The sequence below is a fragment of the Balaenoptera musculus genome, chromosome 1, assembly GCF_009873245.2.
Source record: "Balaenoptera musculus isolate JJ_BM4_2016_0621 chromosome 1, mBalMus1.pri.v3, whole genome shotgun sequence".
NCBI classification, from domain to species: Eukaryota; Metazoa; Chordata; class Mammalia; order Artiodactyla; family Balaenopteridae; genus Balaenoptera; species Balaenoptera musculus.
In genome coordinates this window covers 182,637,102-182,660,809 of record NC_045785.1, presented here as the reverse complement: position 1 = coordinate 182,660,809, position 23,708 = coordinate 182,637,102, and the positions used below count along the sequence as shown (strand labels likewise).

At 48.1% G+C, this 23,708-nt stretch overlaps 1 protein-coding gene across 5 annotated transcripts in view; it reads right to left on the bottom strand.

Moving 5' to 3' along the window:
* Nucleotides 1-17,751, bottom strand: part of NR5A2 (nuclear receptor subfamily 5 group A member 2) — a 128,128-nt gene extending 110,377 nt beyond the window's left edge. The window contains exons 1-4 of one of the 5 annotated variants that reach the window (XM_036829345.1): nt 17,469-17,735; nt 11,646-11,756; nt 2,230-2,348; nt 563-704 (exon numbers count right to left, since the gene is read on the bottom strand). In XM_036829345.1, the coding sequence (XP_036685240.1) occupies nt 563-704; nt 2,230-2,334 (247 nt within the window). In that variant the 5' untranslated portion in view covers nt 2,335-2,348; nt 11,646-11,756; nt 17,469-17,735. The other 4 variants (XM_036829337.1, XM_036829328.1, XM_036829364.1 and 1 more) reach the window with 4 other exon arrangements.
* Nucleotides 17,752-23,708: the final 5,957 nt, after the last annotated feature.

Below are 23,708 nucleotides of genomic sequence, written 5' to 3'. Positions count from 1 at the left end.
TTGCACTCAATCATCATCTTAAAAAAAAAAAAAAAAAGAAATGTGCTTTCCCACACAATCAAAAATGTTACTCTACATGACAAAATCTTTTTATAATTAAAGGCTTTAACTCTTTTTCAGGAATCATGAAACTAATAGCAACAATTATGACAAGTGTACCTATTTAAAAAGATTAAAATCAAACTTTTTTTCCTGATTTGAAAACTTAAAGGATTTTAAAAAATATTTTGGCAAATTATTTTTACCTGTTCTCAGCTGAATCATGTTAGTCTTGCTTTCATCTAACCTGACCTTTCATCTAACCTATGAAATGCATATGCTCCTCAAAATAAAAAAAGAGGTGAGGAGGCGAAACTCTGGTATTAGACTTTTTTTCCTAGTAAATTTCACCAGCATTTAAATGAGACTCGGACTATTCTGCTGACAAAACATCAAAAGATCTTATTGTCAATAGTGTTAAAAGACTAGGAAAATACTATTACCATGTTATAAGTACAATGTTGTTTTAAATCCTATGTCCTTGGAGAGTTTTAACAGGCAGTGGTCTTTAGAAAAAACTTACCTTCTAGCTTCATTCCAACACTTAGACATTTTTGAAATCGACAGTAAGGACAACGCTTTCTCTGTGTCTTGTCAATTTGGCAGTTCTGGTTTTCTATACACGTGTACCTTTTATTATTTTGGACTGTTCGCTTAAAAAAGCCCTATAAGAGAAAATAGTGAGACATATTATAAAGCTAACACCCGTCTCTTCCATTGTTTCATTTTAAGGAAATCACCAGTAAATCTTTTCATTGCACCGTTTGAGCCCTTATGTGGTTCTGTGGTTTGTTTTACATTTTAACAAGATCAACCCTCCAAAACCAGGATATGGTAGAGATTTTTCTGGCATCAGAGTTATATTTCAAGAATCGTATCAAATCTTGGGGAGCTTTAGCTACACACCATCTTATCTCAGCATTCAGGGGAAAATACATGCATATTAACCAGTAATTTTTTGAAGAAAATCTGTTTTCCTATTAACCTTCATATTCCAGATAAGGCACTTATATAGAGAGTGGCATTGTTTTTAAGTAGTCTGATACAATTTCAGTGGCAAACTACTGTAAAATAGCAATGGAAAAATGGAATAGCAAAACACCTCAGATTTTTTACAAATGTCAGCACTAGATAGTTAAAAGCAAAAGGATTTAAAGAATAAAATGGGAAAGTGTTCATAATTCCATTGGAATACATTCAAGTTGGGGAACTGTGTAAAGAAAAAGGTGAAACTCATGAGGGAAAAAAGCATATATAGCAGAGAGCTGAATTTTAGCAGAGTGTATGCCTTCCTTATATTTCACCCACAAGAATTAATCAAAAATAAAATCTGTAGCTTTGTAACATAATAACAGCTTGGATGGTATATTCTGTTTGTCCTACTAGCCACAAAGTGAAACCATCTTACTTTGTTATAAAGAAAGAAGGGATTTTCTTGGCAGTGGTTTAAGTAATTGTACTGAGTTTTCTACTTTTAAAAATGTTGAAAAATAGGGGGTATCAGATTTACTGGGAATATATGAAAAAGGTCTGAGATAAATCCTTAATGTATAGTTGACATTGTTAGTAATAATACAGTACATCTTGCATATTAAAATTTCTTGCATTTAAACAGGTCATATAATATATTTATGAAAACTACTCTTATTATAAACTTAAGATCTGGTTTCTAATTCTTTATGATATAGATTTCAAAAAAATCTTAAAAATTATTTTTGGAATAAATCAGGATGAAATCATGCAGTTGGGAATTTAGACTTTTATGTCTGTGGGTAAAAAAATGTTTGGACGTGTAGCACAGAATACTCTGAAGTTAAAATGTATTTGGGAAATACTCTGTCATGTTCACTCTCAAGAACAACGATGCTTTAAATATATATAAGTCAAGCAAAATCAATACTTTGGACCGTTAGAAATAGAAGTCTTTCTACAGCTCTATCACCTTCCTACCATAAACTATTTTAAAGCCATGAGACTGGCAAAGTTTTCTAAACAGCATAAATCTCTTTGCCTTTTGAATTAAACTGGACACATATTTCGAAGAATCATCTCACTAAGACTCACTCATTCCCTCTCTCATTTTTAATTGAGTCCGAAAAAGACAGCCTATATTTAGCTTTAAGAAGTAATCCAATGGTTTATTTTGGTTTCGAACATTGTATTTCTCAGGTAGCAACGGAGAAGGCAAACCTTGCAGCTTTCACAGGTGAGGAGCCCATAATGGTACCCAGACACTTTATCTCCACAAACGGGACAGAGTTCCTCAAGATCTTCATCATAGGAGTAATTCACCATTTTAAACTGAGACACTGAAACAAGAGAAATGCATGCACATATCCGATTAATTTACTAGGTAGGTTTTAATCCTGCAATAAAAACCATTTTGGTGACTGATGGGCAAACATCACCAGGTAAAATAGAAAATAAAAATGTGTTACCCAGATGTACTGCAGAGAGCTATTCTCATACAGTGAAAGTAAAACATCTTTTGGCATGCGCTTTGCATTATTTTAATTTAAAAATAATTCTAATTTCTTGGCGTTAAAAATTCTTAAGCTGACCACTGTTGAACACGAGTCCCCCTAACTCTGCAAAGCAACAGATCAGAATAGAAACAAGAATTGCATAAAGTAACAACTTTGAGTTTCTTTTAAACCTCCTTGACGTTAAGTTCCAAAATGTCACCTTTGCCTAAGGGAGAGAAAGGAGCACACGGCGTTATCTTCCCACCGGTACGAGTTTGCTCAAAGTGCACCGAACTATAAGGGTGCTTGGGGAAAGCAACACCAACATGCAAACACTTGGCAGGGGAACGGATGCCGCAGAAACCTTCTCAGCAGCCCCAATTTAACCACAGCCTGCGGCTCCCAGCGTTCAGATCTGTTAGATTAATCCAAACATTCAGTTACGTATTGATAGGGCTTTCCCCTCCACACTTTGCAAAAATCTCCTGTAAAAATAAAAAGGCAAAAGGCAGGACGCCCGGACGAAAAAAAAAAAAGAAAGAAGAAGAAGAAAAAGAAGGAAAGGAAAAGATACACACGAGGGTTTGGTTTCGTCGCCAAGTACTGAAGTCGTTTAATGAACTTCACATGTTTCCGATCATCACCGCAAAATATAAACACCTCGAGTTCGCCCTGTTAAACAGAAATCAGGCCGCGGCTCTGCGCGGCTCCCTGCAGGGATCGGGTAACCGGCCTTCCTTCCGACGCAGCGCCGCGAAGGCGTCTTCACAGCTCCAAGATGGATAAACTGCATAGCAGAGGCAGTGGCCCGGAGACCCCAGATAATACCTGATCCGGTCCCTCCCGGAGACTCGGTCCTCGCCGATCGAGCCTCGCAGCGCGCGCCGCGGGGGACGGATGGCGAGGGCAGGTCCGCGCAGCCCGGCCGCCGCCCGAAGCCTCCCGGCACCTCCGGTGAAACCCCGGGCGCATTCGCCTCTCGCCCCTTGCTCAACTTTCGGCTACACACAGGCGCACAAACGCCCCAGTCAAGTTTGTTTTAAGTTAATCAGTGGCATTTGCAGGGGGCGGGGCGGGGCGGGAGGGGGTGGACGGGGAACCGAGGGCCGGGCAGAAGCTTCCTCTGATTTGTTTACCAAATAGGAAAGGGAGAAACAGCCCCCAGCCCACCCCCAAAGTACTCGGCCGCTCTATCACCATAGTGGCCTCCTTGCCAATGATTACTGATTTTCTTTTTCTCTCTTTAAAATAAAGTTCTGTTTTCTTTACGGACTCTGGGGGCCTCCGGAAAGGGCCGTCGGGGTGAGGGTCCTTGCAGCGCTTCTCGGCTGAGCCGCGACCGGCAGAGTGGGGCCGGCTCTCTCCCAGGAACTCAGAGCCCTGGGCTGGGGCATAAACCTGGGTGAGTTAGCCAGAGTTTGGGGGGTGGGGGGTGGGGGTCCCGGGAAGAGATGTTCTAGCCGAGGCAGACGTGTGGGCTCCGAGAAACAGAAATAAAGAGACGCAGAGCGCAGTTCTCCCGGCGGTGCCCTGAGAGGTCCGCGCTCGCGTTTGGGGAACCTGGGGCTTTGGCCGGGGCTGAGAGTTCCAGAAGTTTGTTAATAGCCCCATCCCTCCTAAAGCTCGTGATTATTGTCTTGAGGCACGTTTTAGGGACGGAAAAAGGTGTGCTTTACCAAGTGTGTTCTCTTCTCCCTCCCCCTTTCCCCAACAAAGTAAACTTTAACTTCGCATCTGAGAGGCTCGGAGAGGCAACCGTTTCCAGGCGACCCGGTGCGCGCCTCGGGGATCCGACACCCAAAAGACCGGGGCTGGGGGTGGGGACCCTCTTGGAAAATTCAAAGGCAGAGGCCGTGTGGGGAGACCGACGCTGCGGTGCGAGACCGGGGCACCTTTCAGAGGCGCCCAGGTGCTCTTAACCCAAGTTAGCGTTTGGAGCACGGAGTGCATCCGAGCAAATAAGTCCCGGTCTTGACAAAGTAGAGGGCGCGGTGGGGCCTTGGACAGCGAAGGCCTCAGAGGCGCGCGGACAAGTTCCCCGAACTGTCCCGGGACCCGGTAGCGGGTCCTCTTTCTGCCCCCCGGCCCTCCGCCCCGCAGGTCGGACGGCGGTGCGTCCCCGGCCGAGACCAAAGCGAGCCTGGTCCTGGGGTGCCTGTGCGCAGGGGCTCCCCTCCGGCGGCAGGCCGCGTGGCCTGGAGGAAGCCTCGCCCGGGCGCTGCCCACCCGCTTTCGACCCCGGGGCTGAGCCAGCGGCCGGAGGCTTCCCGGAGCCCTAGGCACCAGGGAAAGCCAGCTTTCTGCTCTGGGGCAGTAGGTCGGGTCGAGAACGCCCCTCTCGAATTTTACAAAGAAAATATTGCAATGGCATCTCCCTCCCATCTCCCCCCAAACCCTGATTCTTGCCTCCCCGGCTTCCTGCTCCGGCTTCTCCCTCCGCTGCTTTTCCCGAGTCGCCCAGAAACGCGCGCGGTAAGGAGAAGCAGAAACTTTCCCTTGGCCCAAGAATCTCGCCGTCCCCAAGGACGCCCAAAGGATAGTCCTTCGCGGCCGCTGGCGGCGGAGGGTTTCGGAGGCAGCTCCCCGGCGCCGCTTCCCCTGCGACCCCCTTCGCGGAATCCCAGGTGCCAGAGGGAAAGCCTCTTTGGGCCAACCGGGTCCCCTCGTTAGCCAACCTACAAGTTAGACTCTAGGGCCTCGGGCCCAGGGGACGTCCACGGCCCTCCCTGGAGGCTGAGCGAGACCCCAGGATCCGCGAGCGGTATCCGACCCCACCAGCAGGACGCACGCCTTCCCGCCGCCCCCTCTTCTCAAAGCAGCGGGGCGACCTCAGGCCCCGGGCCCAGCGCCGCCTCTCCCGCACAGCCGCGTGCACCAGCCCTGAACTCTGCTCTCAACGCCTCCCCGGCCCTTTCAAGTTCGTTCAAGGGGATGGCAGGAAGCGTTCCGGGATCACAGGCCCGCCGGCCCGCACATCCTGCGCGCTGGCAGGGGCGAGGATGGAAGGGCACCGGTGACTTTTCCTAGCATTGTTCCCTCCCCGGCCCCGAGCAACTGCGATAAACTTCTGAAGGGCTCAATACGTCCAGATCTAGACTCGCTTATTTTGGAATGCGGCGAAAATACTGCCTACGGGATTTACTTTTTTTTTTGGCTGTTGTTGTTAGCAATCAAAAGCTGGGATATGAAAAAGGACTTCCAGATTCCCAGGTCTCAGACAGAAGGGCTTGAGGCTAAACCGCCGCTCCCGCCCAACACTCACTCCGCAGCGCCCGACCAGAGGATGGGCTGGGAATAACTGGTTCTCTCCAGTTCTGCCTGCAGTTTTATGAAGTTGTTCAAATTCGAGCCGGCTCCCTGGGTGCGCCTGGGCTGTGGGGTGCCCATGCGTCCTAACACCGCTAAGCCCGCTCTCCCCGAGGCTCCATCTCTCTCTGCAGTTGACTCTCCCAGGCAGTGTTCTTCCACCGCTCAAGAGCCCTGGTTCAAGTTCCCGCCGATTCCAACGACTGGGAACCTGCTCGGGTTTCCCGCGAGACATTCCGTTCCTTAGAATGATCTTTAGAATAACAAGATCTTTAGCCTGAAGCTGCCCCGCTCTAGTAGCCAGAGCTCGAAGCCTCTCTTTTCTTAATGAGAAGTGGCCAATTAGGCATTGCTTGGAAAATCCCCGCCCCGCATTGTTCAAGAGCCATAAACTTTTATGCCTGCCCCTGGGGAAGGGGCCCGAAGCCCGCGCGCCGCCCCGCAGCCCGGCAGCCCCGCGGCGACCAGCGCTCGGCGGCCGGTCAAGCTCCCGCGCAGGGCGGGCGGCTGCAGCCCGCGGGGCGAGCCCGGGGCGCTGGAGCCGCGGAAGCCAAGCGCCGCGAGCGCCTCCTTACCTTGCATGTTTTCCGGCATCTGCCCCTGTTCCCCATGCGACCGAGCCAGTCCCAGAGCTTCCGTCTCCACTTTGGGCAGCATGACAAGGCGGCCGCGGGCGGGGTAGGGGGTCCGTGCCGGTCCGGAAGCCCAGCACCTGGACGCCGGCGGCACAGCTTCAACTCCGCCGGGAAGAAGGAGGGGGCGACCGGGTGGCTGCTTCCTCGCCCGCCGGCAGGAGCGCGCCTCCGCCGCCTCCGGGGCTGCCGTCAGGACCCCCGAGCCCCGTCCAGGCTTGCGGCTCCCGAGCCGCCCCCGAACCGCGAGGAGGAGGCAGCGGGCTGTAGGCGAAGACCGCGTCCGGGCGCCCCGGTCCGGCCCGGCAAGGGCGCAGCTGCCCGGGGCGCGAACGCGCTTACGGCCGAGCTCCGGGCGCGCAGCGGAGGCGGCGGCCCAGCTGCTGCCGCCGCGGCGGTGCCGCTGCTCCCGGACGGCTCGGCTCGGGCAACCTGCACCCCGCCCTCCGCCGCCCAGCGCTCGGGATCCGCAGGGTCTCTCGCGCGCGCTTTCTCTGGCCTCACTCTCCTCTCCCTCCTCGCCTTTCCTCTCCTCTCCGCCCCTTGCCCGTCTCGGCTTCCCTCCCGCTCACTATCAGGCTTGGAGTTAGGAAGTTCCAGCCTCCCTCTGTCGCTTCGTCTATTCCTCTCGCCAGTCCGGGAGCAGTCCTCTCCAGCCCGGGAGGCGAGGCTGGGAAGGAGAAGGGGAGGAAGAGGAGGAGAAGGGAGGTGAGTAGGGCTGGGTAGGGGAAGAGGGGATGAGGGGTGATGACAGTGAATGGGGACGCGGGCTCCGGACTCGGGTCGGACACCAGGCGCCAGCCAATGAGGACGAGGCGCAGGCTCCAGTCCCCTCGCCTGCCCCAACCTCTTCACCCCGCCTCGCCCCCTCCCACCCCACCCAGGCCCGGGGCGGGGGATGCGCACGCGGCGGGTCTTAACAGCGAGTGAGAGGCGACCTCTGTCTGAGCGCGGCGGCCAAGGAGAAGCTCGGGCGGAGGTGTCCGCGCGTAGAGGGGAAGCCAGAGGGACGCGAGTGGGAGTGGGGGTGAGGGGGCGGCCCCCGTGTGCGCCGGGTGAGGGGCTGCAGGAGGAGTTAAACACATTTAAACAACCCAGAAATGAAAAGAAGAGCTGGCCTGCTCTTGAGGGTCTCCCGGCCTCGCTCCCCTCGGCACTCAGTCCGCGGGCCCCCGGGAGTGGCGGAGCGTCACGGTTCACCTGCTCACCGAGGGGACAGCCGTGTCGCCGGGAATCTGAACGGCTATCCCCGTTTCCCCATTCTTCCCCAGTTCCTTCTCTCACTTATAAACACCCCCCCCACCCCGCGCCCCACCTCGAGCCCAAGATTATCTTGGCGGCAGACTTCCTAAATTTTGGTGAACTGGGTTTCCATATAGAATGCGAAGAGCAGCCTGGGCTTTCTTTTTCATTTTGCTGCCTCTTGGGTGGGACGATCCACATGAGGCCCAGAGGCCCAGCACTTTTAAAAAAAGTTTTAAAGAACCATCTGTTATGCAAGCTCTTCCTCCACCAGCCCAGCCCCATCTTCAAAGTTTTCAGATCTCATCCCAACAAGATGAAAACATTTTTTTTTTTTTCCCCAGCGTCCTGACTGCATGTGAAATGCCTCATATTCAGTGTCTGCTGTGAGACCGGGTAATTATCAGAGTCCACCCACAAGGGGGTGAATTTGAATCTCAAAGGCTCTGAATTTATTCTACTTGAATGCTATAGAGATCACACAGTCAAACTGGCCAGTCCAGTATTTGATGACTTGAAAAATACTCCCATCATTGCCATGCATCATCTACACTTTTATATGAGATGGGTCGTTCATCACCTCCCCGCGCCTGGCGATTCAGATACTGTTGCCTCTCGAAACTGATCTGTCATTTTGCTGTTTAACATGCAGCATGCAGAATCCAAGTTATTTAAATGTCAGTGTTAGTAGCATCTGCAGGTTTCATGAAAATGTTTAACCCTGGTGGGAGGGCTGCCCATTAGTTTGTAAAGGGGAGTGGGCTGAAGTTGCCAAAACTAGTGACCCTTAAGATGCTCAGATTTTGGGGACAGTCCGTCCATTTGCAGGATTTCCTATAGTTATTTTAAGTATCACTGTGAATTAAATTCAGAAAGGGGATAAAGTCTCAGGGCTCAAATCAGTGCTCGCTGCGCTTTCCTTATGGATGCAGGTGAACTTCGAGCCTCAGTTTATTACAAAGCCTTAATTTAAGAGCACCTCCATCCCACAGCAACCAAACAGCATAGGGGGGGCACTTTTGCAACGCCTTCCCAACACCAGGCTGGAGCTCTGTGGGAGGGAAGGCCCTCTGGTTGCTGGAACGGGAGGAGGAGGTTAGGAGAGCTGAAAGAAGTGGACAGAGGGTCTGACAGCACCAGGGACTTGTAGTGTGGCCTAAATCTTTGCCGGGACTTGGCGGCTGAGCCTGACCTGGCTGGAGGCAAACTTTGTGTTCATGTTCAGGGCCCAGCCTCAGCCCCAGAAGGGACCTGTTTAGGCCACACCTGACGCCTCTTCCCGTCTAGGCCAGTCTGCCCTCCCATCACACCCCCAAAGACCTGGAGCGACGGTGACAAAGGGCCAGCTGGCATCCATTTGTCTCCTCACAAAAGCGAGCGGCGATGGCGGGAGAATAGGGGCTGGGGTCAAGGTTTTAAAAATCCTCCCTTAAGAGAATCCACAGTTGAAGCTGTACTCCAGGCTGACGGCTCTGCTTAGTCAGCTGCGAGCCCAACGGGCACCGAAAGCGCACGAGGTCTCAAGCCGAGAGAAAACTTCCCTTTCCGAGAACCAAAGGAACCCCAAGCCCCCAGTGTCCCAGGCCTCCAGCTCCAGGAACGGAGGAGCTCCCGAGGGCCCCAGACCTATCCAGGTCCCCGCGGGGGACGTCGAAACCCCGTCTTCGGTGGACAAGGCGGGAAATCTCCCGCGGGAGAGACCGGAGAGTACAGTCACCTTTTTACCCCGGGCGCTCTGCGTGGGGTTTAGGGGAGCAGACGCAGAGGCGGGGGGGGGGGAAGGCCTCGGCTTCCGACCTCGCGCTCCTTACCGCCCTCCAAGTGCATCCTTCCCCCATCCTCGCCCCCCCCCCCCAGCACTTACTCTGGTCCTTTGCCCCTTCAATTCCGCTGGGCTGGGAGTCCCCACTGGAGCCCGGGACCTGTTTGCCCCGTGACCTGGGGTGGGCCTGGGCGTCTCCCAGAACACCCTCGCGGAAGGAGCGCTGGGGGAGGAGGTGCCCGAGCCCTCCCGCGGTGCCGGGTCGGTTACCTAGGGATGGTTCCAGGTGGCAGAAGCCTCCGCGCGAGGCGGGAGGGCGAAGCGGACGCCAGGAGGGGAGGCACCTGAGATGGGGATGGGGGACTGGGCCTGTGTGGTCTAAACGTCTTGGCTCGCGGTGGTCTGCGTTCACGGAGAGATACACCCACCGCCTTGGAATGATAAAGACCCGGCAGGCGGGCCGACGCCTCCCACCCTCCTCCGGGGAAGTCTCACCTACTGCCTCTTAGTGGGAGCGCACTTAGGAATCCACCCCGGCTGCGGGGCATTTAACTAACTGGTGGGGACGCGAGGCCGGGTGAGACAGCTCCGGCTTGAGCCACCCCGCGCGTTCTCAACTCGCTCCCCGCTCCCCTGCCAACTCCTGGCAAACTTCGCACCCCTTTTCCCCCACTTCCCCCGCTCCTCCACCTCCTTTCCTACGGGGCTGGTCTCCAGGGTCGTCCTTCCCGGTTCTGACTGTGTCTTCGAGCGTTGATTGACGGTTGCAATTACAAAGGATGATGCCTCGGGGAGGCTCCCGCAGCCTTGATGAGCCCGAGAAGCGCAGTCCCGGCATATTTTATCCAGACTCAGCGCCACGGGGCCGTGCGCCCCGTCCACCCGCGGGCAGGAGCGGAGGGCGTCTCGCGCTCCCCGCCCGCGAGGATGCGACTGCCTTGCTCTCCCGCCGCCGCCTTCCCGTGGCTCCGCGCCGCGTTCCCGAGCGCGCGCCGGGCACAGCCTGCCCTTGACCTGACCTGAGAAGTGTCGGGCGGCCCCGCGCGCTTCCCGCGTGCAAAGAGGGAATGATTTTCAGGACTGGTTCAAGTTTCCTGGGCTCGGCAGACACGGGTCCCCGGAAGAACAGCGTGGAAGACCTACGTCTCCCGCCCGCCTGGGTGGGAGAAGCCTCCCACGACCCAGCACGACCCGCCCAACCCCCACGAAACTTGCAAACCTACATCCTTGGAAACAATGTCTCCAACCCCGCACGAAACTTGCAAACCTACCTCCTTGGAAACAATGTCTAACACCTCCTCCATTCCTACTTTTTGGTGCTTTCGAGAAACCAGAATACTTTTCTCGTAGCACGTGCCTACTCTTTAGCCGCAGAAGAAACCTAGATTTCCACCCCCCCCCCCCGAAATTCTCCACAACCAGGCCGGGATAGCCCGAGGGGAAAGAGAAACAAGTTTATCAGTCTACGGAAGCTCGGGTTCTGCCTAAGTTCTCCGCCCCTCCCACTCGAAAAGCCCATCAGAAGCCACTTTTGCTTTCCTCTGAAAATTAAGTTCAGCTAGAACTCCAGAGTTCCGCTCCTGAGCTGGAGCCGGGAAGGGGGGTGGTGCTGGGCTACCCACCCCACCCCACCCCCGCTTCTAGGCGCTCCACCCCCGCGTTCGAAGCACTTTTTTTTTTTTTAAGAGAGGTTAAATTTTAGTGCAGACATATAAATTAACAAAGAGCATCGAATTGGCTGAAGCTTGCAGAAAATAAACTGGAATAGGTGAGAAGTCGTGTCATGTTAAAAAAAAAAAAAAAATCCCTTTCTGCTGCCTGAGTAAACAGCCTGTAGTCCAGGAGGAAAAACTGCGGCCAGTCTAGACCTTCTACCCCTAGAAAGATGCCTGGTAGGGGGCGCCCAGCCAATGGCGACTGATTGACAGTCACTATGGGGGTATCTTAGTATATCAGGGCCCCGTCTTTACCAGCGAGGAAAACGCAAGGTGCCGCAGTTATCTGGGTAATCAAGACTCCTCCACACCCCTCCAAACAAACTCGCATCCTTTCCCTGAAGGACAGGTCAGGTTTTTGGAGACTTTGGCCTGTATTATCGGAATCTACAGCTCTCGGTAATAAGGCTTCCCTGTAGAACTTCTTAGACTTCATTTTCTTTGGGGCGAGTTGCCCCTGCCCAGGGGTCTAGGCGCGTCCCACCTTGGTCGAGCCGGTGCCCTTCGAGGTGAATGGGGAGATCCGGTCTGGAGAAAGGAGCCGGCTGGGAAATAACCTTGGGTAGGTGGTCCAATCTAATCTAGCTCTTCCTCTCTGTAATTGAAATGGAGATGTGAGTCAGCTCCAGCTCAACACTGGAGACCCCACTCTCGGAACCACCCCTGTCCATTCTCGGGACAAACCAGAACACTGAGTGACGTTCTCGAGGACGACGCTGGCGCCTGCAGGCCACCAAGCCCTGGGTGAAACCTGCTGAACGCTCACACGGCCACTCCACTCCCCATAGCCCCTCCCGCGCCTCAACCTGGACCGGGAACTCAGATCTGAGCACTAGGTGATTCTAGGCTGACATCCCATTGAATCTGGCCAGACTGGAAGCTTCATGAGGGAAGGGACGACGTGCCGCTCAGCTTCCGAATCCCCGGCTGTGGCCGCGCGGGGACGGACCATCGGGAGCTTCCTGCCTTAGGGAAGCCCCCGCGCAGGGTGTTCTGGTTCTTAAGATCAAAGAGTGCCGGACCCGCAGAACTGCGGCCGTCGAGCAATTCAGGTCCCTCTTGGACAACAAAGAAAGAGTGGGTTTGGAAAGGCGGCACTCGGGGTGGTCTCGTCCCCCTGGGACTTGCCGCGCGGGCGTAGGGAGAGCGTTAGGGGCCCCGAGATGCCGCGGATCGCGCTTTTCGGAGGGTGTCAGCGCCTTTTCCAACTTGCAGACAACTTTCGTGGTTAAGAGATGGTGGCCAGCGTGCGCCGAGCCTTGGGGACGAATTCTTTCGCTTTCCCCCAGGGTTTCTTGTCTGGGCACTGTGGGGCGTCGCTTCGGGGACCTGGTGGCGGGTTCCGAGCAGTTTTCTTTCCAATCCTATAGACACCGCTGGAGGCGGCGGAGCTTTGGGGCCCTGAGGCTGCGGACGTCCAGAGCAAGCCTCAGCAGCATTAACTGTGAAAAACCTTAGCGCCGGGCGTGGGACCAGCATCTCCCTGCAGGAGACACACCCGGCTTTGTCAAAAGTGCTTAAAAAGGGCGGGGGAGGGGGTACTTAAACTATCTCTTTCCCTATGCCCTCCCCCCAGGAGATCTTTACTCGTTTCTTAGGAATAAAGATTCCTCTCCAAACTCACTCATTTTGAGTGATTTCCCTGCCGTCCTCATATCACTGACTCTATAACAAGTGGATGCAGTGAATTTCCTTTTCATCCACTCAGGAGCCCCGCGAGTTGCTACCATAAGCCACAGAACTGCAAGCTCAACGTCAAACTCCAGAGATCCTTTCAGGAAATTCCGGAGTCAGAGACCAGAAGTGCCTCCCCGCCCCCCCCCCCATCTCTGCTCAGCTCTCAGGGCTCCAGATGGCTCCACCCCACCCATACGCCAAGCCCCAGCCCACCCTTCCAAATTCTTCGGGGTTTCCACTGCGGATTGAAGAGGAAGATACAGAGCGATTGACAAATGTCTTACTTAAGCCCAAAATGCCTTTCGGAAGAAAGTCTGAGTAGACAAACATTGTCTGTAATCATACTTTCTTTATATCAACAAGGGCAAAAAGATACTACCTTGAGGAAAAAGCATGGATTTCAGAGTCACATCCATGATTTCCATTTACAGCCCACTCTTCTGACAAACTGAGTGACCTTGGGTAAATCACTTGACCTTTCTGAGTCCATTTTTTTTTTCTTCATCAGTAAAGTAAGGCTAACAAAGAAAACTTTTTTCAAACAAAATAAACTTTATACACAGGTGATCGTGTCAGGAGAGCAGCCCACCACACTGTTATTAATATCAGTTCTTTTATCTTTTTCTCTTGCTCCCTAATTTCCCCCAAACCATCCTCTGTAAGGAAAACAACTAGGAAGGGAATCACTAGCCATTCTAAGGACCATTAAAAATAGATCCTTCCAGTGGGAGGTTCTTGCCAACACCACCATCTTGCAGTGTTCGACACAGTCCTCAGGACTCAATCACATTACCCGCAGATATTCAGCTTATTTGAGGTTTAAAAGTAAAGTATATCTTTTCTTACTTGTCAGTCACACAAAAACACACATAACAGAGCTTCCTCAAAGACTGAGAAAGAGGCAGCCTTTATTGATCGGTCTGGTCAATTTCAGTCCACATGTTTCCCCAGGCTCAATCTCTCATACACCGGTCATATTTCAGCTCTTCCCCAGGCCCTTCCCACACACAATGCCCCCCAAACTCCTGAAGTTCCTTGAAGCCAAGTGGGTTTCTCAGAGAAGTTGTTCCAGCAAGGTGAAGAGTGAAGACATACCCTCAAATAAGTAGCTTTATCCTGAGGTAGGTTCTGGACTTGGGGAGTAAGACGTCTGACTCTTGCCCTGCATAGGGCATCCCTGGAGGTGTTTGGGGAGGTTGGGAAAACTGGCGGGAGACTGTTCCAGAGCCCCTCTCTAGCTCAGCTCAAGTTCAAGGCTGAATCCAAGATAACCCTAGACATTGTGTCTGCGTGGAGGGGTCAAGTAAAGAAAAAAAGCATTCCCAAGCCTCTGTTCTGGTTTTAGCCATACATCTCTCTTGGTTTATTAAAAGAGGCATTAAAGAAATTCTTCAAGTCCCATCACAATTGAGGATCCAGGCCAGCAAAGAGAATCTGAGAAGCATTGTTTTGGAAGTGGGCAGGAGCCGGGAAGGAGACAAGGCTCCAAGGCTTAGCTTCCTGGAGGGAACTGGCTGCCTAAGCCCAGCAGCAAGAATCAGACCATGGGGCTTGGGTGACTGGTGTTCTAAACAGCACTGCAAATAAAGCTGGCTAGAGGTTAGGGCGACATAACAGGCTTTCTCACTTTCCACTGTGTGACGTTGACTTCCAGAGATCTTAAGGGCACAGAGCTTACTGGAGGTTATCAATGGAATCAAATCAGACACCGAGAGTGCTAAGGGGACCAGATAGCAACGTTTATATCACAGTCTCAAGACAGCATGTGCACTGTGTATTACGTACCCCTAACTACACAGACAGAACTTCCTGTGGTCAGGATGCAACATTATATGGACTGTATAATATTCTTCAAAAATGCACTTAAATCGAAGAATTACATAAATTTAATACAAATCAAACATAACGTTGAGCACATTGCAAGAGGGTCAGTAAATACTCGTTACATGACATGTTTCCTACCGCACAGATTTGGCTCTTTTGCTGACATAGACAGGTACTTTATTCTCTCTCTCAAAGTCGTACTGCGTATCATTCAGTAAAATCACCCCATTTGTGAGAAAGAAAAAAGCCTAAGCCAGAAACCAAGAATCTGGACAGCATCCCAGAGCTAGTTAACTTTAGGGGAACGATCTGGTTATAACCCAAGTCAGCTGCTCTTACACCGCACAGATTATCTTGCAGGTAGGCAGAAGGAACAACGGCATCTTATTTTCACTTTTCCATATGAGCACAGACGTCTATATGCAATTTTCATGGAACCACCAGTGTGCATAAAAGAAAAATGTCATGCCATGTCTCTAGGGCCCATAGAGACAGCTTTTTAGATAAACAGAGGCACATTTCCCAGAAGAACACAAATGAGCTGACGTAGAATTCAAACCCTGACTGAGCTGTACATACACTGGGCTTAGTTTTGGGAACCTCTCCCCACTCCATCCCAACGTGCAACTTGCCATCAAAGCCACCGGGACCTCAGACCCTCCGAGCTGCACCCGTGGGTTCTCCTCACTGGGCCTGCCTGGGGCGGTCAGACCCCATCCAAGAGGCAACTGGCCTTCAGGGACCCACTGGAGGACCTGATGGCTCCACTGTCCCTCCGGGTGACGGTCTAGCCAAGAACCCCGGGAATGGCCCCCAGCACTCCCGGGAGGCTACACTGTGGAACAGACCGACCCTCAGTGCCAGCAGCCGCCTCTGGGTAACCAAGATGTTCAAAATAGGGACACCTCACAACAAACCGTGGGGCTGCAAACCCGGGGACGGGGGGAGAGAGCGTGCCTGGGCCGGGAGGGGGCGGTGGCTGCGAATGAGATCCGGAAAGAGGGGTTTTTTTAACCGGAAAATTCACTGTTATTTTGTCACCCCAGGATCTGGCGCCCGGAAGTGCCCGCACAGGTTTCGGGTGTCGGGGGTGGGCTCGCGGAGGCCCTGGGCTTCTCCTTCGGGGCCTTCTTGAGGCTCAGCCTCTAGCGATCCCTCCGGGGCTAGACGGACGCCCCGCCGGCTGCCGGCGTTCCGGACCCGGCGGACCCCAGACTTGCAGGTGGTCCAGCTTCACGCCCGGGACTGACCCGGCGCGGTGCTGAGTGCCGGGCGTCGGGTGAAAAATACGCTTCTTCCGCGGTAGCCGAGGCAACGCGACAGAGGCTCCTCCACCATCTCATCCGCATTCCTTCACCCTGGGCCTGCGCCGCGCCGTGGGGGTCCTCGTGTGTGGTCTCGGGAATCCCCTCGCCCTGAATTCGCATCCGCGGGCGGGTGAGTCTCCGAGCGCGCACTCGCCGCGCGCCCCCGCCTCCCCGGCCCGAGCGCGCCTCTCCCCGCGCGCCCCCGCCTCCCCGGCCCGAGCGCGCCTCTCCCCGCGCGCTCCCGCATCCCCGGCCCGAGCGCGCCCTTGCCGCGCGCCGCCGACGCCAGCAGCGCGGTGGCCCAGCGGGGCCGCTGCCTGTAGGGACCCTTCGCCCACGCGCCCAGGCGGCTGCGCCCCGGGCAAAGATTTGCAATCGCTCTGTGTTCTCTTCCAGCTCCTTCTGTGCCCGTATTTTCTTTTTATCAGCAGAGCAATTGATTCTCTGTTGCACTCTGCCTGCCTTCCCGGTGTTTTCTTTTTCGTAAGTACAGAACATTTTTTTTGTAACCGTTTCCTCAATTGATATACTTTAGGGTGTAGTTGGCCCATAAAAAAAGCAATCACTGCGTTCAGTGGAGTCAGCTGGTTATCAAGGGAGAAAGAGGAAAAGCCGGAGCCTTGATTTTCCTTCTTGTTCCAGCGGCGCTGGAACTCAGCGCCGATGACAGGCCTCTGCGAATTACAGGGAAATTCCATTTCGAAAGTCTAAGAAAGTGCTACAAGAAAGGGCTTAGGTCCTTCAAAAACTAGTGGGAAGGAAGAAGGGCAAGATTTCCAACAGACTAATAATTACAGACCCCTGGGAATTACTTCCCATTAGTCCTTGACTTTCAGGTTTAATTAAAGGTATTCTTGCTGTAATGTTAACGTTTGTGACTCGCCATTATTTTTTAAAAATGAAAATAAACTTTGTTTACTTACTCTGTTTATGAAAAGAAGACATGCTCATTATTTTGAAAAACAGTCACCCTTAACTTCTAATCCTTAACTAATGATGGTATTTTTTTGTTTGTTTTTGTTTTTGGCTCGAAAAACAAAAGTTTTCTACAATATCTGCAATGAATGAGACATACTGTGATGTGGCTTGAAACTCCACAGATACGTGAAAGCACTTGTTAAAGTTTGATCAATGGTGACTCCATATGGTTAACTTGTTTCAAGTTGTTCAAATTTTAGTTTATTATTTCTCATTTAAAATTATCAGAAAATATTAGGGATGACGGTGAGATATTGTACATTTTGTTTTCTGGCTGTTTTAGGCTAATAGGATGACATGCAAAAACAGAGGATATAATGAATATTTGAAATATGCGTTTGCCTTTTTTGAACTTCAAGAAAGATAAATGTGTGATATATATGCGGACTTATGTGCTTTTAATAAACACAATTGGAAAAGCAGTGACTTATAATAGTAAATACATCGATGAGATTAAATTACATGTATTAGTGTAGTAGCAGGATAATAAATAGATGATAAAAAGAGCAACTCCTACTTACCAATAGGTGTAAGTCCGTGCTTTAGAGATTCTTGTAAATCCCCAGTATCCGAATTAGAAGACATTGTTAATGAAATTATAGGCAGTCCTTTGGCTTAAAGCAGAAATCATTGAGCATAAGAAAAAGTGCAGCTTGTCAAATTTTGTAGCCTTGGGGAGGACACATCAGACTACAGTAACCCTTAGTGAAAGTTAAGAAAAAGCAAAAAACAAAAAAAAAATCCAAGAATCCAGAAAGTTACAAGCAAGTATTTCCCTGGACTCTGTACTTTTTCCAGCATTAGTGACCTGCTGTAAACAATGTATCCAGTTTCATGATGGTTTCTAATCAGAGGAATGGAAACTTTCGATAGGCTTGGACTAATCACATGACTCTATGCAGGTTGATAAGAGGACCCTGTTATAAAGTGACAGCAAAAGAGATAAGAACTCTTGGCAGATAATGGCAAACAAATGATTAACTCAGAAACGGAGAGGTGCAGTGCAGCTCAGAGAATGCAGAGTTGTAAAACTGAGGGGTCAGAAGATCGTACTTAGTGGATAAAACTCCAAACCAGCTTAAATCCACTAACTAAACTTAGGCTTGTGACATACCCCCTTGATGTCATCACCTCTTTGCATAGAGGAGGACAGATGTAGCTCTCCTGACCTCTGTAAATATATTTTAGATGATAACGTTGGCAGACATTCATTCTTTAAGTGATGACTAGGGATATGATTGACACTTTGAAAAACTACAGGTAGCATTACCGAGCTTGTGCTCATTTATTTATTCATGTTTTGTCAACCAACTTTTTTTTATCATGCCTGTTCATTAGCTGAGGAGTTAACCGTAGCTTGTTTGTACATTGGTCAGTTGATTAAAAGGGCAGCCTATCTCTTTACCCCAATAAAGTAAAACTTATACTTTGAGGTTAATGCTGGTAAAATGATGAATGTGTAATACGTTTTCCATAATTTAAAAATTATCATTCTTTCCTTGAATCCATGGAAAAAAATCTGGATTACTCCTGACCATGAAAGAACTATTACTCAAATGACCAAGGGTAGTTTTAGGCTCTTGTGAAATATCCCTGTTGTTCTTTAAAGTAATAAAGTCTGGATTCTTAGAGCAATGTATGTCTTTTCCTATGTTGTGGAACAACAGTTAGTTATTTTCTTGTATGTTTTGATTTTGCTAATGGAGCAAACTTTTTTTTTTTATTTTTTATTGGCCTGAGATTCTATTTGGAAAACCCAGAATGTTTATATATAGCATTTTTTCCCATCAAAATTTTAATTTTTTTGGATTAGGTTTGACTGCATCTAATAGAAAAAGCAGAATGCCAGTAGTTTAAATAAGACATTTATTTCTCTCTTGTAAAAGAAATTCAGAGGTAGTGATGGTACAGTGGCCCTACAAAGTTGTCCAGGACCTGGTTCTTTCCGTTTTACTCTCCTCTGTCTCTTCTCCTCATGTTCCAAAATGACTGCTAGAGGTCAACCATCACTACCAGGAAGCAGTACAGAGGAAGGGAGAAAACACATATTCTTTTTCCAGGACATTTCCTGAAAGTGCCATGTAAACACTTTGCTTACAGCTCACTAGGCAGAAATTTGACACATACCCACACTTAGCTGCAAGGGAGGCTGGGGAGTGAAGTATACAGCTGGGCAAGTAAATGTATATTTCAAACTAACAAGGATTAGGTAATTATAATCATCCATGTCAGTTCTTTGTTGTTATTTCTTTAAACAGTCAAACAATAATGTGGCATAATACCAGAAATGTACATATGTAGATAGTAAAGGACCTATGACCCTGAAAAGCAGCTATTCTCTTAAAAATTATAAGGCTCTAAAAGCTTTTTGCTTATGTGAATTACATCTATTAGTATTTATTTTATTCGACATTAAAATTGAGAAAGTAAAAAAATTATTATTTTTAAAATTTTTATTGGAGTATAGTTGATTTACAATGTTGTGTTAGTTTCAGGTGTACAGCAAAGTGAATCAGTTATATATATATATATCCGTTCTAAAAAAGTATTATTTATAAATATATTAATTTGTAGTTGTTAAAGTATATTACTATAAATAACACATTGAAAATTGAAAATAGCTGTTTTCCAAAACAAAATAATCCATAAAAAGTGACATTTTCAGAAGTCTTTTCAATGTCTAGCTTAATAGAAAGCTGGATTCTCACATCTCCTTCTGCATTCAGTCTGTAGTGATATGTTGTTTTGGCTGAAGTATATAAAAAACATGGGACTTCCCTGGTGGCGCAGTGGTTAAGAATCCACCTGCCAATGCAGGGGACACTGGTTTGAGCCCTGGTCCGGGAAGATCCCACATGCCGTGAAGAAACTAAGCCCATGCGCCACAACTACTGAGCCTGCATCCTAGAGCCCGTGAGCCACAACTACTGAGCCCGTGTGTCACAATTACTGAGCCTGTGCTCTAGAGCCCGTGCTCTGCAACAAGAGAAGCCACCGCAATGAGAAGCCCGCGCACCGCAACGAAGAGTGGCCCCTGCTCGCCTCAACTAGAGAAAGCCCACACGCAGCAATGAAGACCCAACACAGCCAAACATAAATAAAATTTAAAAATAATAATAATAAAAACATGGTCTTCAGAATATGAAGGCAGAAGAAAAGAGCAGTATTACAGTAGCTTTTTCAGATAATTATGTATCTTTTTCTTTGATACTACACCCAAATTCCACAAGTGATATCTTCTTCATAGTTGAAATGTGGAATCCTTAACCAAATCTGTGAACATTTTGTCCTCTATTGCACTAAAATTCATTGACCTTTTTTACACTTCAGATGCACCTTTTCCTGTGCATGATTTTATTACATCTTACACTGGTGATTTGGAAAAATATATGTTCATCAAATTTGGCAAATGTTCCAAATGTTGAAAAATATCAAAACTTATACTCACTAATATCACCACTGATCTCATCAGAAGTCTTTAAATACTGGGAAGCTGTCCAACTCTCAGTGGAATATACAGATTTTCTAAAATCCAAATGTTCACTTGAAAGTCTGAGTTTTATCAGTGAAAAAAGTACTCTCAGTTTTTTCCTTGAAGTAATAGGGTTACTTCGTATTCAAGAAATGTCTCCAAAATACCTATGTCTAAATAACCATAGTCTGTCAGCCATTCTCAAAATGTAAAAATAACATTTCATAAAGAAAGCTGCCACGTTCTTCAAGAGTAACATGGTTTTTAAAAATTGAGGTAGAATTGATGTACGATGTTGTGTTAATTTCTGCTGTACAGCAAAGTGACTCAGTTATATGTATACATATGTTCTTTCTTATATTCTTTTCCATTCTGATTTATCCCAGGGCATTGAATATAGTTCCCTGTGCTCTACAATAGGACCTTGTTGTCCATCCTTTCTATAAGAGTAACGTGTTAGTAATTTTTTACCAGCCAAATCATATATGGAATACGCGATTGTTCCGGTCAGAGAATACAATGTTTGGAATTTTTTATGAAACAAAATGGTCTGTTGGGACTTCCCTGGTGGTCCAGTGGTTGGGACTTCGCGCTTTCACTGCCAAGCACGAGGGTTCAATCCCTGGTCGGGGAATTAGGATCCTGCAAGCTGCGCAGTGCAGCCAAAAAAAAAAGGTCTGTTAATTTGGTCTGTTTTAAAAATGTGCTTTCATAATTACATTTGCATGAAATTGGAGTACGGAAGAGATCTGAATGCAATTAAAATAGATAATATCTTCTTTTGTTAAATATTATGAGCCATATTCCCCCCCACAAAAGTTTGAAAAGAAAGCACTTTGGCATTTCTTCTGTGAACAGAAACTTTTCCTGGTCCCATCAACCTCCGCGTCCTAACCGGGGCTGCCTGTTCCGAACAGGTTGTAGAAAGATTTTTGGAACTTGGAAGAGCTGGATACTCACCATAGGGACCTGAGATTCGGGCTGTCTTTATGACTTTTCTTGTCTGTGAGATAAATGTCAAGATTATTTCAAAATATAATTCCCTACACCTCAGGGTTACTCCTTTAGGGGAGTAAAGTTAGGAAACTCAACACCATATGATCCAGCAATCCCACTCCTGGGCATGTATCCGGAAGAAACTATAATTCAAAAAGATACATGCACCCCAAAGTTCATAGCAGCACTCTTCACAATAGCCAGGACATGGAAGCAACCTAAATGCCCATCGACAGATGAATGGATAAAGAAGATGTGGTACATATATACAATGAAATAGTCCTTAGCCATGAAAAAGAATGAAATAACGCCATTTGCAGCCACATGGATGGACCTAGAGATGATCATACTAAGTGAAGTAAGTCAGACAATGACAAGTACTATATGATATCACTTATATGTGGAATCTAAAACATGATGCAAACAAACTTATCTATGACAGAAACAGACTCACAGACATAGAGAACGCACTTGAACACATTATAACCTAATTAGATCAGTTGTTTAAATCAGAATGTTAATAAGGCTAAAGTCCAAGTTTTAAAGTTTTATAAATGGAAAAATTATTTGCAAGATCATATGGACACATAGTATTGCTAGCTAATACTCACAGACTTGGGCCTTAATTAGGAAAGGATCAGTACAATATACTGTTGTGCAGTTAATAAAAACAAAGTGACCTTTTCTGAAATTTTTGCTTGGATGGGGGTACTGGGTAAGTTGGAATATAAATTTATGACACTAGCTAATTTTCATGTTAAAATTGAAATTTTATTTTATTCTTTTAGGTGTCTGGAAGAGAATCTTTCTCAATCAGTGACTAAAGCCCATGTATGAATATTTTCAAGCCTTTAAGTGCTTTTAAACAATATTAACATTGATGCTTCTTTTTTTAATTTAATTTTTATTTTATATTATAGTCGATTTACAATGTTGTGTTAATTTCAGGTGTACAGCAAAGTGATTCAGTTATACATATACATACATCCATTCTCTTTCAGGTTCTTTCCGCATATAAGTTATTACAAGAATATTGGGTAGAGTCCCCTGTGCTATACAGTAGGTTCTTGTTGATTATTTATTTTATATATAGTAGTGTGGATGCTTTTTTAAAACTAAGTAAATGGGGTGCGTATGTATGTGTACAGATCATTTATAACTGAATATATGGACGTTGGTTGTAACATAATTTCACACGTCATATACTGTAATAGATTAAGCAGTCATTGTCTGAAGAGTCACATTATAGAATTCATTATCTCCCCTTTTTTTCTTTGTTGTTTACTCTGATTACTGTTATGTTTTCATTTCTCCTCTTGCTTCATGTTATTTTGGTTGAAATGTTGGAATACTGCATCGGAATGATAAAAGTGCTATATGGAAAGACCAGTTAGAAGAGAAATGAGAATAAAGGAAGACCTCTCACCTCCTCCCTCTCTGCCACGGTCTAGCTGTGTTGCTTGCTCCCAGCCCTACTGGACGCACACTCTCCTCTGTATCCGGTTTGGGTGGCATGGGACCTGGGTGACTCCTGGAAGTCAGGGTGAGAATTGGCAGTGGCCGTGACTGTGGTCCAGAGATGGCATTTGATAAACATGCTGTTTTTTTCTCTGAGCTTTAAGCTCTTGTGTACACTCTACTTTGCATGAATACATTATGTATTATTTACCTAGATTACTTTTTTTCTTTTAAATATATCATGGATTTCAAAATACAATTTTTATTGAAACCAATGATTTCTTCTCTAATTTTCAGATAGAAACCCAGAAGGAGCATATATTTTTGCAGGCATATGTTACACCTGTAACTGCTTTGGAAGATGTAGGTCTTCTTTCACACATGCCTGAGTGTTGGACACACATTTGTTAAGGCTTTACATATTATTCAACCCATCAAATAGTCTTGCCCATCGAATCCTCCCAACACGCTGGCTGTATACCTAATTGTCTTTACCTGAAAAACCAGGAGAGCACATTATAAGATCATGGTCGCTATGAAGGTAGTAGTTAAGCATCTGGGATTTGGGATCAGAAAGTTCACAATTGCCATACTCACTTTGTTCCCTACTCAGGGGCAAAGCAATGCTTGACCTCTTTGAGCATTAAAGTCTTCAAGTAAAAATGACAAAAATTACGGAATCCCATAGTGTTTGTTGTGAGAAGTAAATGAGATCATACATAGAAAGTGTCCAATACATATTTTGATGTCATTAAAAACCAGTATGGACCGTGTGACTTGGGTTCTTGGGTGAGAAACTCATCTTCCATAATGGAATTTTGGAAAACATACGCAA